General features: G+C 42.1%; 1 protein-coding gene across 1 annotated transcript in view; it reads left to right on the top strand.

Annotated features, from left to right (window-relative positions):
* Nucleotides 1-6,581, top strand: part of LIN37 (lin-37 DREAM MuvB core complex component) — a gene marked incomplete in the record, with an annotated part of 817,002 nt that extends 810,421 nt beyond the window's left edge. The window contains 1 exon segment of the mRNA XM_044080439.1: nt 6,215-6,581. Within this exon segment, the coding sequence (XP_043936374.1) occupies nt 6,215-6,296 (82 nt within the window).
* Nucleotides 6,582-16,665: the final 10,084 nt, after the last annotated feature.

Genomic DNA, 16,665 nt, shown 5'->3' with positions numbered 1-16,665 from the left:
GGGACAGGGTTTCCCTCAAACCAAACCCTTCTTTTATGCCAAAAGTGGCTTCGGTTAGTAATCCCAACCAATCCATTGAACTGCCCGTATTTTTTCCAGAGTTCTCTAATAGGGCAGAATTTAAATTTCACCAACAGGATGTTCACAGGCAGTTGTGTTTTTATCTGCATAGAACGAAGGATCTTAGAAAATCAGATCAGCTATTTGTCTCATTTTCAGACAATAAGATTGGGTCTCCTGTTTCCAAAGTGACCTTGTCTACATGGATCTCTAGTTGCATTTCCTTCATTTATGCCTCAGGTGGTAAGAATTTACCATTTAGAGTGAAGTCTCATTCTACCCGATCTATATCTAGCTCTACAGCATTTCAGGCCAGGATGTCTATGGATGATATTTGTGCTGCGGCTACATGTGCATCTCCTCACACCTTTATTACTCACTACAAATTGGATTTGGTATCCAGAGGCAGATCTTCCTTTAGTTCCACAGTGCTCAGGAGTATTTTCCACTGAGCCTCCCAGGGTTCAGGTGCTGGGGACGCTGTCCCACGGATAAGATTGTAGGCGAGATTGGACTGCATAACATCAAGAAGTTATGTACTTACCATAACGTTCGATGTATGCAGTCCATGTCGCCTCACATTCTTACTTACCCTCTCGCCTTCCCCCATCCTGGAGGACCTAGAGGTCAGTTCTGGTTTCAATACTCCTTTTATTAGAATGCTTTTTCCTTCTCTATGTGTTATGTGTATGGAGGTAGAGTGATTGAGTGGTTAAGCTTGGAGCAAACAAGATCTGGGGAAAGGGGGCAGTGTACCATGGGATACCTCTTAGCCCAGCCAATTGAAAGACTTCGAGCTAGAGTATGGCCGAGTCGGAGCCGAGGTTCAGCTCTGAACCCACAGGTAAGAATGTGAGGCGAGATGGACTACATACATCGAACGTTATGGTGAGTACATAACTTCTTGTTCTCTCTCTCTGTCAGACACCTATTTTCTGAAGATGTGCTGCAAGTATTGAAGGAGGCTAAGAAACCTGGTACTAAAAAATCTTATTTGAACAAATGGCAGAGATTTTCTAGATGGTGCTTTAAACAGAACAAATATCTTTTAAGGCAGAAGCTCCTTTGGTTTGCTAATATCTGTGTGAATTCCCAAAATCTTGCCTTTCTTACTCATCTTTCATGAATGATCTTTCGTCTATTTCTTCTCGTCTGCCCTTGGAGCCCCCTCCACCTTTGTCAAGTAAATTTTTTCTGAAAGGGATACTTCACATTTGCCTACCTAGAAAATAGGGGACTCCTTGTGTTCTTAAATTGCAATTTTTTGCAGTACAAAGCTGTTTCAAACTGGCTCATATGTCTGATTTAAAATTCATGTAATGGAAAACTGTGTTACTCACTGCTCTGTCTTCGGCTAAGAAACTGTCTGAGTTGCACGCTCTTAGGGTGATTTAACCTTTCTTTAAGGATAGGGTAATCTCAGAACCTAATCCTTCCTCATGCGAAATGTATCAAAATTCACTCTAAATCTGTCTATTCATCTGTCTGTCTTCTTTCCTTAATTAAAAAAAAAATAAAAAAAGAGTGACAAAATTTTGCATACTCTGGATGTCCACAGACAACTCTTTTACTACTTTGATGGAGCAAGGGACTTTGCAAATTCAAATCAACTATTCATTGCTTCTGAAGGTAAGAAAAAAGGATGACTAATGTCAAAGCTGACTATTTCCAAATGGTTATCCCATGCTATCCAGATTTGTTGTTCTCATTGTGGAAAGATTCCTTCCCTCAAGGTTGAATCCCTCATTACTAGGTGTGTGGCTATTTATAAAGTCCATCCATTCCCCAAAAGCTGTAGAAGTAATCTAGAGATGGCAACTTGGTCATCTGTATGCACTTTCACTAAGCATTATAAAACTGAGTCCTCCAGGTTAAGAACAGGTTCTGCTAGGGTTATTATCCAGGGATTCCTTGACATTGTCCCTTCTTCCTCAGAAATGTTTATAATTGTTTCATATTAGTTTAGGCTATTGCAACGGCATTTTAGAGAACGTAATACAGTTGTGTAAGTAAACTTACCGTAACAGTTGACGTTTGAGTAGATCACTGTTGCAATATTGGCATTTTCCTTCCTGCCCCCTTTCTTGCCCTTCTGGTGTTTTGTTTTTTATTTTTTATTTATATTTATATATATATATATATATATATATATATATATATATATATATATATATTTTTTTTTTTTTTTTTTAACTAGTTGGGGCTTATTCTTTTATATTATCTGTTTGCCAGGGTAGTGGTTTCCTTAATTCTTGCCTCCCCCCTATCTTTTGACATGTAACCTGGTATTTTAAGGTTCTAGCACCCCCCCCCCCCCAAGAGGAATGCAAACTGTGGAATTTGGCACCTGTATGCTACCTTTGTACAGTACAGGAGTTGCATTGTGTCTTTGTTGACTTGGAGAAAGCAAAGCATATGATAGGGTACCTAGAGAGGAGTTGTGGTATTGTATGAGGAAGTTAGGAGTGGCAGAGAAGTACGTAAAAGTGGTATAGGATATGTACGAGGGTAGTGTGACAGTGGTGAATTCTGCTGTGGGAGTGACAGATCCGTTTAAAGTGGTGGTGGGATTACATCAAGGATCAGCTCTGAGCCTTTCTTATTTGCGGTGGTGATGGACAGGATTTACAGACGAGATCAGACAGGAGGCCCCATGGACTATGATGTTTGCAGATGACATTGTGATCTGTAGTGAGAGTAGGGACCAGGTTGAGGATACCTTGGAGAGGTGGAGATATGCTCTAGAGAGGAAAGGAATGAAGGTCAGCAGGACTAAGACAGAATATGTGTGTGTGAATGAGAGGGAGGATAGAGGAATGGTGAGGATGCAGGGAGGGGAGTTGGCAAAGGTGGATGAGTTTAAGTACTTGGGATCAACAGTTCAGAGTAATGGTAAGTGTGGAAGAGAGGTGAAGAAGAGAGTACAGGCAGGGTGGAATGGGTGGAGAAGAGTGTCAGGAGGAATTTGTGACAGACTGGTACCAGGAAGAGTGAAAGGGAAGGTCTACAAGAGGTTAGTGAGACCAGCTATGTTGTATGGGTTGGAGACAGTGGCGTTGACCAAAAGGCAGGAGTCAGAGCTGGAAGTGGCAGGAGTCAGAGCTGGAAGTGGCAGAATTAAAGATGTTAATATTTGCACTGGGTGTGACAAGGATGGGATAGGATTAGGAATCAGTATATTAGAGGGTCAGCTCAGGTTGGACGGTTTGGAGACAAAGTCAGAGAGTCAAGATTGCATTGGTTTGGACATGTGCTGAGGAGGGATGGTGGGTATATTGGGAAAAGAATGCTAAGGATGGAACTGCCAGGTAAGAGGAAAAGAGGAAGGCCTAAGATAAGGTTTATGGACGTGGTGAGAGAGGACATGCAGGTGGTTGGTGTGACAGAGCAATATGCAGAGGACAGGAAGAAATGGAAACAGATGATCCACTGTGGTGACCCCTAACGGGGAACAGTCGAAAGAGAAGAAGAAGAAGATGTTACCTTTGTACAGGCAGGCTGTTGTGCCTTCTCAGATGTTTGGGCAAGTGGAAGTTACCATGAAGATTTTGCTCCTGGATGGATGTCTAGTCATTGGCAGGATACATCCCATATAGCTTAGGCTACTGAAAGAGTGATCTGTTCATACATCTACTCTTATAAGAAGTTTACTTACAAAGCGGTATTTTCATATCTTTAGCTCCAGGGTAGAGGGTCTGGTAATTGCTAAATATACTCTTTTTCAAGTAGATTGTTTAACAGCTCACTGACAAAAACATGCAGTAAGCAATTATTAAAAATACTGCTACTGTCAAAGGCTACACCACCAGGAAAGTAACTATTATTGTTTGGTTTAAATGTTTCCGCTGATATTCATGCCCCAGCTACCTGGTTGCTAGTTCACACCCTCACCAAACACTGTTGCTTGAGGCATGACTTCTGGAGATTGATGTGCTTTCCTTCCCCAGTGCATCATGATTCTGCCTTTGTAGTCTGTATTCCAAAGTTCAGCACTGCTTGGGATGCCATATCAGTTGGTCTGTGAGGGTGGGTCTGTATTACTATCCTGCAGTCCCCGCTATTTGGATGAGCCCTCTTTCCAGCTACTACTGCTAAGAGTTGCCCTCAAGTTGGGTTAGTATACATTTATATGCACTCAGAGAGATAATATAGGTTTCTTTCACGTTTTATGTTTGTTTACAGGAATGTGCTCAATTCTTTACAGAAATTAAGTGGAAGCAGAAGGTGGCATGATCTGCTAATGCATTGCATGAGTCAGTAAATGCACTGATGCTAGACAGGTGCATTCCTATACACAGGAGCTTCAGTGGGAAAAAAATAAAGCAAACATCACAGCAGGGAAGATTTTTAGCAGGTCCTCAGAGGAGTATATAATTACTGGTAAATTGATGTGACTAGATATGTTATATTTTCATTTATTTTATCAATTTGTTTTTACGTAGAATAGTGAACTGATCACAAAGGACCCAGATCAGCACCAGCCGATGAGGGAGGAAACAATAACACAAGTAGCAAACTGGATTGAGTGTAAAAACTGGAAAACAGCAATTAGGTTAGCATTTGTGAAAGGAGGCTAGGATAGCACAGCAGCAGACTATTTAAGGGAAACATCATTTTGGATTTGAAATGGTTTCACTGTTCCTGATACTTGTAGGATGGTCATCAAAGATTTTAGGCACTGCATTGAATGGCAGGTGCCCTGACAACCTGTACGTCAGCATCATAATGTCAAAATCAACACATTCTGTGCATGCTCCAGGAATTACCCCAGAGCAGACTAAACCAACAGCAAGTTGTTTTGCATAGAGGCAAGCCTTCATGCACCCTCACACTCCTGCTAATTATATATACTAACTCTGAGATTGCTTAATCCCTGGGGAAAGGAAGTATTCCCCTACCAAGGGATTTTTGATCTTGCATATCTGTTGACCACATGGTGTTGCTGTACAGGGTGTCAGAGCACTTGCCATTTGCTCAAGTGCTTGGCACCCATATATATATATACATATATATATATATATGTATGTGTGTGTGTGTGGATATATATATATATATATATATATATATATATATATATATATATATATACACACACGGGTCTACTTCATATGATCGACAACCATTTGACTAACACCAAAACACCGAAAGCTCATATGATCGAAACTAATAACATAGACACATGAAATCCAAAGCATGATGCCCTTTCCCCACTGTAGCGTGACCCTGGAGTAGGAATAAATAGGGGGGTGTGGGAGGCAGAGCCCCCCCCCACATTGGGGGGTGTGGGGGGCAGAGCCCCCCCACATTATGTTTATAAATATAGTCATTTCTGTTATAAGTATCGATGTGTGTGTTAAAAAGATGTGACATATGTGGGGAGCTAAAGGAGTTTGTATTGCTATCCATATGCCTACATCAGTGGCATAGTGGAAGAAAGCCTGGACTACATTTCAGTCAACCTAAGTTTAGTGACTCAGGCTTTTGAAGTCACAGGCAGGGAAAATGGGCATGTCTATATGACAGCGAGGGCTGAGCTCTGCCTGGATGCGGGGAGCCAGTGCAGGGAATGTATGGGCATGGCCATCCAGGCTATTGAGAATAGCTATTGTCAGCTCTAGTGAAAGGCCATGCACGCACAGATAGGCCGTAGATGTTTGCAGCAACTCAAGTGCTCATGTCACCACCAGGGGACAGGTTATGCCTTCCACAATAAAAGCATCTTTCTATCCAGGATGCCAAAAAGGGTGCAGGGAACCTCTGTCTACCTGTGTTATGGACCTTCTGTTGGTTCTCACCCCAGTGAATCTGGAAATGAATGGGTGTCTGAGGGCAACGTTTAATTGTTGGCATCCAGAAGGGAGGAACATATAAAAAAGGAGGAGGTATCCATCAGGTGCTTAACTTTTCTGTAAATCACTGTTCTGGCATTTCCACCTTCATTTGTAAACTTCGAGTATTTTACATTAGCTTGGCTTGTAGTGGTGTGTTAACACTTCTGCTTGTTAGAGATGAGGCTGTCATATTAATCAAGTACAGTTAAAACAGAAGAATTGATGTTATTTTTAGTTCAACTAGTGTATTAAAAAGAAAAGCGAACTGTTATACCATTGTTATATAGCTAAAACATTTATCGTATGTTGTTTTTGTATTACAGGTGGAAAGAAGCATCCCACAGAAACCAGTTGCGATATAGTGAAAGCATGAAGATCCTTAAAGAAATGTTTGAACGACAGTGAAGAACTATTTAATGACTGACGGCCATCTTGCAGCTGGTGGAATACTTGGAAATTGCTTCATTTAATAACTAGACGGAGTCAGAAATAAATTTATTGTTTTAAAACTCTAAAATGAGTGCTTAAGGATTATTCAGATTACAAAATGAGGATCATTGTTTTAAACTTAGTACTTAAGTACATACTGTAAATTCAGAATGCGAGTTTCACTATCACTGTCCTCCTTTGTATAAGGAATACTACAGATAGCCAGAACTATAAAGCATTTTGTACTCTTCTGGGAGCCGAGTAAAATTCTCACTGTGTTTTATTAATATTGTCACGGTTTACCCTTTTCAGTCTTTAGATGCGTATTTAATCCTACTGTCAATGTATTTTGGTCAACAAAAACAATGACTTTTAAACAGAAGCATACAAGTCAGCACGCTTATTCAGAAGTTGAGAAAATAGCCAAAAGTCCCTCTGTAATCTGTGAAGGAAGGTCTTGCATGAAGCGGAATCTAAAGATGTAAAGGTAATATAGGATAGAATACAACTTAAGATGGTGCTTTACATATAAGCCTGTTTAAGTTCAGTATTTTATATGTTTTATTTTTTATGTTGATTTTGGGAACAACCAATGCCCTTCTAGTCTCATGTTGCAGTATTCTCACCAGCTTGGAGAGTGGACGCCTTCTCAATTTCATGGAAGGGGGTGTTCCTATCCCCACTAATACAGAAGATCCTGCTAATATTCAGCAGGACAAGCCAGAAATCTTGCTGGTGACCCCCTATTGGCCAAGGCATCCCCCCTTCTATTGTCACTAGCCAAGGGCAATCACAAGTTGCCTCATAAGGTAGACCTCATCAGACAACACAAGGGATCCCTCATACACCCACATCTGCAAACACTCAGTCTTACACTGTGGGTGATAAACATCTGATCCCTTTCAGACACCTTTGCTCAGAGGACGTGCTATCTGTCCTGCAGGAGGCCAGGAAACCTACCACTAGGAGATCCTATTTATCCAAATGGAAAAGGTTCTTCACTTGGTGTCTTAAAATGCAAACAGACCCCTTTCAGGTGGTTATACCTCTAGTTTTGTCCTATGTGTGTGAGCTCCTAATTTCTGAACTTTCATATTCTTCAGTGAAAGTCCACTTGTCTGATATCTCAGCCTGTTTACTACCCTTGTTATTCAGATTAGAGGGAAGCTTTTTCTCAAGGGGGTCCTTCACATCAAACCACCGAGAAAACTCATACCTCCTCCTTGGGACTTGAATTTCATTCTGGAGAAACTTAATATTACCCCCTTTGAACCCGCAGCTTCAGCCACATTAAAAATGTGTACCTGGAAAACTGTTCTGCTAGAAGCCCTGACTTCAGCCAGAAGAGTCCCAAAATTGCAGGCTCTCATGGCTGTTCCGCCTTACCTCATTTTCCATAAGGATAGGGTATCTCTGCACACTTAACCCCTCCTTCATGCCTAAAGTGGTCAGTGAACTTTCCCTTAACCAATCTATCCATTTACCTACGTTCTTTCCTTCACCACAGAATGACAGTGAGAGAATGCTCCATTCCCTCAAAGGCAACTTGGGTTCTATGTGGATAAGACTAGGTACATCAGAAAATCCAGCTAATTCTTTGTGTCCTTTCACCCCAGGGACCTGGGGAAAGTGGTATCAAGCAGACTATATCTTCTTGGATATCCAAAACTATTTCCTTCTGCTACTCCTTCCATGGAAGACTGTTACCACACGCCGTGAGATCCCACTCTTCCAGAGCAGTGGCCTCCTCAGGGGCTTTCCTAAAAGGTCTAGATATGGCCACCATCTGTTGGCAGCAACATGGTACTCAGTCCACACTTGCACTAAACGCTATAAATTGGATTGCATCTCCAGAGCTAAGGCAGTAATTGCCAAAGCCATCCTCCATGGATTCTTGGAAACAACAACTTCTTCCTCTACCCCCATCACAGGTTGAGCTTTGGTACTCTCCTACATATGAGAATATTGCAACATGAGAATAGAAAGACATAGAATAGGTGTGTAAAATCTTACCATAACCATAGATTTCCTTCTCTTCCATGTTGCAATATTCCTATCCCTCCCTCCTACCCCCGATAGGACCTTTTCCCTTATCTGGATGGCATATTTTCAGCTGACCATAAACTGTTGTCTGACTGGGCATTCATTTCTGAGGTCTGTGCGTGCAGACGTCACATTTATGGCCCACGGTTGAGGACCATGTTGCTGCCTGTAGGATGGTGGCTGTATCTAGACCTTTTAGGAAAGCCCCTTACTCCATGCATCAGGCACCGTCTCAGAACCATTTAGTACATCTCTCATTTTGACATCTGTTGATGCCTTTCATATATTTCCAGTGTACTATTTCCAGTTTACTTGTGCTAGTTTTCTTATAAGGTTTCCATGTTATTCCATGTTTGTAGTCTGGGTGTCATGTAACTTACAAGCCAGGATTTCATCCTTTCTGATTTCCTAGACTTTATAAATCTTTTTTACAGCATGTAGTTTTATAACTGTCATTAACCAATAACCAACTGGTTGATTTGAGCAGGAAAAAAAGGTAGCTCTACCCATATACTCATGTCCATAAATGAACCTACTGTTTCAATCGCTGTGTGCTATATGACATATTTACCCCTCTCAATGTCTCCCAAATCTCATATGCTTTTTTTAAAGAATTTATTTAATAAATTTAACATATTTACAGTATATACATAGAAAGGAAGAAATTCAAAACCACATATTATACATATCAAGGTAATCTTATACAGTTAACATATTTCGAGTCTTGGTATTTCAATAGCAACATTTCAAGGTTATTCTAACCACTAAAAGTCCTAATATGATTTATAGATCTTATTCATATCACTTCTTTTAAAGTTTGCGGCCGCGGTTGTGCAGTGGGTAGCGTTGGCGCCTCACAGCAAGAGGTTCTCCAGTTCGATCCTCGGGTGGGATGCCTTCTGTGCAGAGTCTGCTTGTCCTCCCTGTGGTCGCGTGGGTTTCCTCCGGGTGATCCGGTTTCCTCCCACATCCCAAAGACATGCTGTAGGTGGATTGGACGCTCTAAAGTGGCTCTAGGTGTGAGTGCATGTGTGTGCCTTCTGTGGAAGGTTGGGCGCTGGGTTGGCAACTTAACACCATAAAACTCCACTGCCAATCATGAGTGGACAGGTGATCCGCTGCGGCGACCCCTAACCAGGAAAAGCCAAAAGAAGAAGAAGAAGATAGTATTGCTGTTAACTTTAAAAATTCTTTGAACTTAGGAACAGAGTTTGAGTTCCAGTATTTTGTAATAACTTTTCTAGCAACTGCCAAGAGGACCACAAAACAATTTTTGGTCTTTGTAATTTACAGCTACAGAAAGTAGAACATTCATTAGTTTTACTGAGCCAGTTAAAGAACAATTGTCAGACCATAACCCCTTAAAAACATTCTTATCTCTTCCCAAAATGCATTTACTTTTTCACAATCCATTAATGTGTATTGAATCAGCTTTTACATCTTGAACAAAGTGAAGAAGTAATTTTACTAAACTTAGAAGAGATTTATTGGGAGTAACAAACATTCTATGTATATATTTCCACATAAAAGCTTTCTGATATAAACTTGAAGTTTGACTAATTTAAGTAACAACGTTTTATCCTTACCATCTTTTGAATCACTCAGTCCATTACTGTCTAAAAAGTTCCAGAATTTTGCATCAAAATTATTATTATTATTATTTATAATTAACTTGTATAACTTGAACAAGTTTACTTTGTAGGTCAATCTACCTTCGATAATAGCATTCAAGTGCTCATGTAATGAAGGAACAGTGATGTCCTTCAAGGATGCATCTGCAGTCCTTACAAATGGGTTGTCCTGTCATCAGGCAGCCCTTCGGTCGGCCGGATTCCAAAGTCTGGGTCTGGCCTCGGCTGGTGTCGCACTTCACCCGACATCATAGCTGCAGTTCTTCGGGTATAAAGGCATCAGCCGACGCCATTTTCCCCAATCTTTCTTGCCGCGTGGCGCCCGGAGCAGAAGCTGTTCGCAAGTGCCGGTCGGTCAGATCCAGAGATTACTACTACCGAATACTACTTCGAAGACTTCTAAAAAGCTAAGTACCCCGTTGGGGACTCTTTCTTGCCTCAGCCGATGTCAGAAAAAGTAAATAACTGTTTAACTTGTGGGAAACAAATACCTCATAAAGATTTCCACTCTTACTGCTTACCTTGTTTAGGCCCAGACCACGACGTAGCAGCTTGTTTAGCCTGTGCTTCTTTCAACCGACGAACGCTTAGGCGTCGGTCGGAGTTTGCTGAACAGTTTTTCGGCTCAGATTTTGCATACATAATGCCGTCGGATCCTCCGACTACTCAAATTGTTAAGAAACGCAAAGAAAAGGACCGACACTCGCGGTCCGCGGTTTCGGCCGAAACCGCGGTTAAGCAAACCGCGAGTGTCTCGGTTTCAGCCGAAACCGAGCAAACGGTTCAATCATCAGCCGAGCCCATGACTACTACCGAGGCCCCTTCTACCCTAGTTGAATCTGCCTCTGAAGTTTTACCTACTACTGTGTTTTCACAAGAATTATCGGACACCATCCCTTTGGATGTTTCTACCCCAGCACGTGGTGCTGCTAGGCCTCCTGCAGCCATGTCTATAAAGGCCTTTGCCAGGGCTAAAGCAGCCAAAACTTCTAAGTCTGTGCCTGTTAAGCCCCCCTCTCACAGGCCCAGTTCCAGTTCCCAAATGCTTACTCTGGCAGAGGATCTCATCTCTTTAATAAGGGGATCCCAATCTCACCCAGACAGGGCCTCTCAACCTCCAGAAAAGAGACCTAGAGCAGAGCCCCCTGAGCCAGGGTCCTCAGATGACTCTTCTGATGATACAGACAATACAGACCATCCAGAGGCTCCTTTTTCTACTTATGAAGATTCCGATGCTGAAGAATCGATTCCTTCTGCCTCTCCACCAGAGGAATTTTCCTTTGGGGAAACTTTACATGCCATGAGAGAGCAATTCCAATGGCAGGGACAAGATTTCTCAGATTCAAGAAAAAGGCTTAGGACCTTTTTACACTTACCGCAACATAGGCCTTTAGCTATACCCCCAGTTCTTCCTGTTGTGGATGATGCATTTAATGATGCTTGCACTGCTCCTGATACTTTACCTCCAGCCCCTGCTAAGCCCGATAGGTTCTACAGGGTCCCGGACACTCATCACCATTTATACAAGGCTCCTTTTGCAGATCCTGAGACTATCTCCCAGGGGCCTAAGGCAGTAGCTTCGACCTCAGCGAAAAACCCTCTCCCTTCTGAAAGGGAATCCAGGTCCTTAGAGAGATTGGGTAAAAAAGTATACACCTCTGCTACTCTCTCAGCTAGAGCATTGAACTGTCAGTTTCATATGATCCAATACCAAGAGTTTATGCTTGATCAGTTAACTAAGAAACTGTCCTCTGATGATTCCTTAGATAAAAAATGTGTTCTAGAAATGGTGAATAACATTCAGCAGGTTAGTAACCATTCCTTAAAATGTGGCTATGATGCACTGGAGGCTTCATTTAGATCAGCCATGACTGGCACAGTTATAAGAAGGCATGCATGGTTGAAAGAACAGGTCTTGCCGGATCATGTTAAAGCAAAACTATTAGATGCTCCTATGGATAAGGTCAGTTTATTTGGTTCTCCTGCCCAACAGGTACTGAAGAAAATGGAAGAGAAGGCAAAATCTGTACAAACAGTGAAAGATTTCTTACAGGTTCAGCCCCCAAGGTTTAGCAGGAACTGGCCTTCCAAAAATTGGTCCTTTCCAGACTCGTCTAAAACTCAGAGAGGCAGGAATAGGCGTTCAAGAGGCAGAAATCAATCTAGAGGAGGTGCCTACAGGGGACGCCAGTGGCAAGGCAACAACCAACGAGGCACAGACACAACCACTACCACTGCAACAGGACAATCACAGTGACTTGGCTCTGACACTGCCTACCAGGGAACAAATAACAGCACCCAAAGTTAGCCTTATTTTCAAAAAACTGGCACTATATCACAAGAGACAAGTGGATTTTGCAAACTATAGACCAAGGCTACAGGTTTCATTTCCACACTTTACCAGTAAAAAGAGGAATGCCAAACCTACCACCAAATCAAAAGACAGAAGCTCTAAAACAAATAGCTCAATTAGCAAAGATGAGAGCTGTGGAAAGGGTACCACCTACAGAACAAGGCAAGGGATTTTACTCCAGACTCTTCCTGGTACCAAGAAAAGAGAAAAATTGGAGGCCTATTCTCGACCTGTCCGCTCTAAACACATTCATCATTGTTCCAAAATTCAAAATGCTGACCCTACAGCAACTTCTTCCCATGCTGGGCAAGGAGTATTGGCTGGTAACTCTAGATCTCAAGGAGGCATACCTGCACGTCCCCATACGACCAAATTGCAGAAGATACCTCAGATTTCTTGCAGGATCAGAGCATTATCAATTCTCAGCATTGCCCTTTGGCTTATCTACTGCGCCCAGAGTGTTCACGAAATGCCTGGCATCAGTAATCGCTCACTGCAGGCTTCAGGGAATTCAAATTTATCCATACCTGGACGACTGCCTGATACAAGCGGACAACAAAAACAAGCTGACACAAGACTTACAGAGAGTCATTTGCTTACTACAAGCCCTGGGATACACAGTCAATTTAAAAAAGTCAAGACTGATACCATCCCAAACAATAACCTTCTTGGGTGCAGAATTGGACACAGTAAAACAGATAGCATTCCTAACTGCAGAAAAACAAGAACAACTTCCTCTCTACTTCTTGGCATTAACAAAGCAGAACAAACTAACAGCAAGGAAAGTACTGCAGGCCTTGGGCTTCATGGCATCCTGCATAATCCTGGTCCCCCAAGCCAGACTGCATATGAGAAAGCTACAGTGGTACCTAAAGAATTTATGGTCTCAACACAGGCACAGCTTAGAAACCGAAATACCACTAATCCCATGCCTGAAACAAGAGTTCCTATGGTGGGCTCAGGCATGCCAGTCAAACCCAGGTTTGCCCTTCCACAGCATTCAACCAAGCCAAACCATCACAACGGGCGCCTCAGACCTCGGTTGGGGGGCCCACATGCTGGACAAGTGCATACAAGCTTATGGACTCCAGATCAGCTGCACCTGCACATAAATCAAAAAGAAATGCTGGCAGTAAAACTAGCAATCCAGAATTTCAGACCATTCCTCCAAGAAGGCCAAATGATGATAAGGGCAGACAACACCACAGTCATGTGGTACATCAACAAACAGGGAGGCACTCATTCATACCCTCTATGCCGAATGGCTCTGGACCTATGGAATTTGGCTCTGAGTTACAACATTCAGTTACAGGCAATATTTGTACCGGGAAAAGAAAACATCCTAGCAGACATGTTAAGCAGAACTACCTCGGATGCTCACGAATGGATGCTACACCCGGACATCTTCAAGGCCATCACAAAGAAATGGGGACTGCCACAAATAGACCTATTCGCATCCCCACTCAATCACCAGCTCAAGAAATTCTGCACAAGGACATACCACCCACTTGCTTGGAAAGTGGACTCTCTATCCTTCAGTTGGAAAGGCCTGACAGCATATGCATTTCCACCTCTTCCTTTGATGCACAAGGTACTATTGAAAATCAAAGAGGAACGTCCAAGGATAATTCTGATAGCTCCAGATTGGCCAAGACAACATTGGTATCCATTACTGAGGAGCATGTCTCGGGGGAAAACGTGGACACTACCCCTGATTCCTTTGATGTTAACTCAGAGCGACCAAACCTGAAAACTCTACAACTGACTGCCTGGAACATTACATAAGAGCAACTAACCCAGATTTATCCCAAAGGGTTAAAGACATTATCCTTGAGGCCCGCAGACCTTCAACAAGAAGGAACTATGCAGGAAAATGGAAAAGGTTTCTCATTTGGAGTACTGAAAGGGGGAAAGATGTGTCAAAGGTAGACATTGCCAACATCCTGGAGTATTTGGCAGAGCTTCTCCATATAGGCCTGTCCTATTCCTCCATCAAGATACATGCATCAGCTATTTCTGCAGAATACAGCTTCGATCCCCCTGTCTTTTCACATCCTCTACTCAGGCAGTTTCTGAGAGGAATTAAGAATGTAAAACCTCCTAGGAAACCACCATTACCAGCATGGGACTTGAACTTTGTGCTAGAAAAATTGACACTTCCCCCTTTCGAACCAGCAGCAACAGCAGATCTTCAACACCTATCCTGGAAAACTGCTTTCCTGCTGGCAATTACTTCAGCAAGAAGGGTTTCGGAACTACAGGCTTTAATGGCAGTACAACCCTTCCTAATCTTCCATCAAGACAGAGTGTCCATGAGAACTAATCCTACATTTATGCCTAAGGTGGTATCCAGAGTGTCTCTAAACCAGGCAATCCACCTACCTACCTTCTTTCCCAATCCACAGAACAGGGGGGAAAGACTGCTGCATACCTTGGATGTACATAGACAGTTGCTACTACCTGGACAGAACCAAGGGCAATAGAAAACTGACCAGCTTCTGGTAGCATATGCAACAGGAAGGGAAGGAAAAGCAATTTCAAACAGACAATCTCCAAGTGGATAGGAAATTGCATTAGATTCTGTTACTCCTACCATGGAAAGCAAATCCCACAGAACATAAGGCCTCATTCTACAAGGGCTACAGCCACTACCACAGCTTTCTTACGAGGAGTGGCTACCAAGGACATTATAAAGGCTGCTACTTGGACCTCCGTGCATACATTTGCCAAGCATTATAACTTACCTCTATACTCTAGATCCCGAGCAGGGTTTGCCACTGCTGTTTTGCAAGGGATCCTAACTACACCATAATTTCTTCTTCCTCCTCCCTAGTTTGGCTATGGTATTCTACCCATTTAAGGACTGCAGATGCATCCTTGAAGGACATAGTACAGTTTTGTACCTACCATAAATGTAGATGTCCGAACAGGATAGCATCTGCAGTCAGGATTACCCACCCTCCTTCCCCTCTGTGGTATTCCTAGGGTATTTGCCCACCTAATAGCTAGCTGGGGGGGGGATCTCTTATGGTGTATTTGTTTGTATATATGTACATACATGCTTATTTTTTGTGTTTGCCTTCTACTTTTTGGAAACATTGGCATTTATCCAAAAATTTAGCTATCCAAGAGGGCAACTGGCATCTGGGGCAAGAAACACTGAGGAAAATGGCGTCGGCTGATGCCTTTATACCCGAAGAACTGCAGCTATGATGTCGGGTGAAGTGCGACACCAACCGAGGCCAGACCCAGACTTTGGAATCCGGCCGACCGAAGGGCTGCCTGACGACAGGACAACCCATTTGTAAGGACTGCAGATGCTATCCTGTTCGGACATCTACATTTATGGTAGGTACAAAACTGTACTTTCTGTTCCTTTTCATTTGTTTTCTGTACCTCTTCACTTGCATTATCCACAAATTCATTTAATTCTTACTGATTGATATTATTAACTGTTTAGCAGATTCATCCAACTTGTGTTCTTTCATTAAATATTCTAGGGACTTATTTATTTTTATTTTATTTATTTATTTAGCATTTGTTTACCAGGAAAGTCCGACTTGGAACAAAGCCAATTTTCAGCAGCGGCCCAGGGAGAAAGGCTTCAGAAGCTTGTCTTTGTAATGTGGGAGGAAACAAGAGCACCCAGAGAAAACCCACACAAACGCAGGGAGGATATGCAGACTCCACACAGAAGGCACCCCAGCTGAGAATCGAACAGGAGACCTCTTCCTGTGAGGCGGCAACGCTACCGCTGCACCACTGTGCCGTCCAAGGATAGCTTAGACTTAGCATTTCTTTTTTCAAAGCAAACAGACCATAATACTAATCCATTCCTTTTTAGTAAATTCATTATAACATTGCTCAAAGTTTCCTTAAATCTAGATGCATTTGCAATGGGAAAGCACAAAAATTTCCATTTTGATATCACTGGAGTTTTAAAAACATATTTCTAAACTGTTTTAAGAATTGATTTCATCAAAAGATTGAAATGAATTTCCTTATAAGGTAATTTTTGTTAACTAGTTGAAAGGATTGTCGACATATTTCTAAATTATGATTTAATAAACTTATAAGAATTTAGTATAATCTGTGCTTGGATCGTTTTCCAATGATTAGTGTAAGTTGGGTCTATCCTGAGTATAACAGAGTTAAAACTTGCAGCAATAGAATAAGAGTCTACATCTGGGATGCTAATACCACCGTACTCCCATAATCTTTTATGTGATTTCTATAAGTAATTCTTGCCTTTTTAGGATACCATAAGAATTAAGATAATGTTTTTTTTTCCATTTTCTTTAAAAGTTTTTTGTCCTGT

This window comes from Protopterus annectens, chromosome 8.part0 (assembly GCF_019279795.1).
Source record: "Protopterus annectens isolate FY-2018-M chromosome 8.part0, PAN1.0, whole genome shotgun sequence".
Classification (NCBI taxonomy): Eukaryota; Metazoa; Chordata; order Ceratodontiformes; family Protopteridae; genus Protopterus; species Protopterus annectens.
This window is presented reverse-complemented; position numbering and strand designations above follow the sequence as displayed.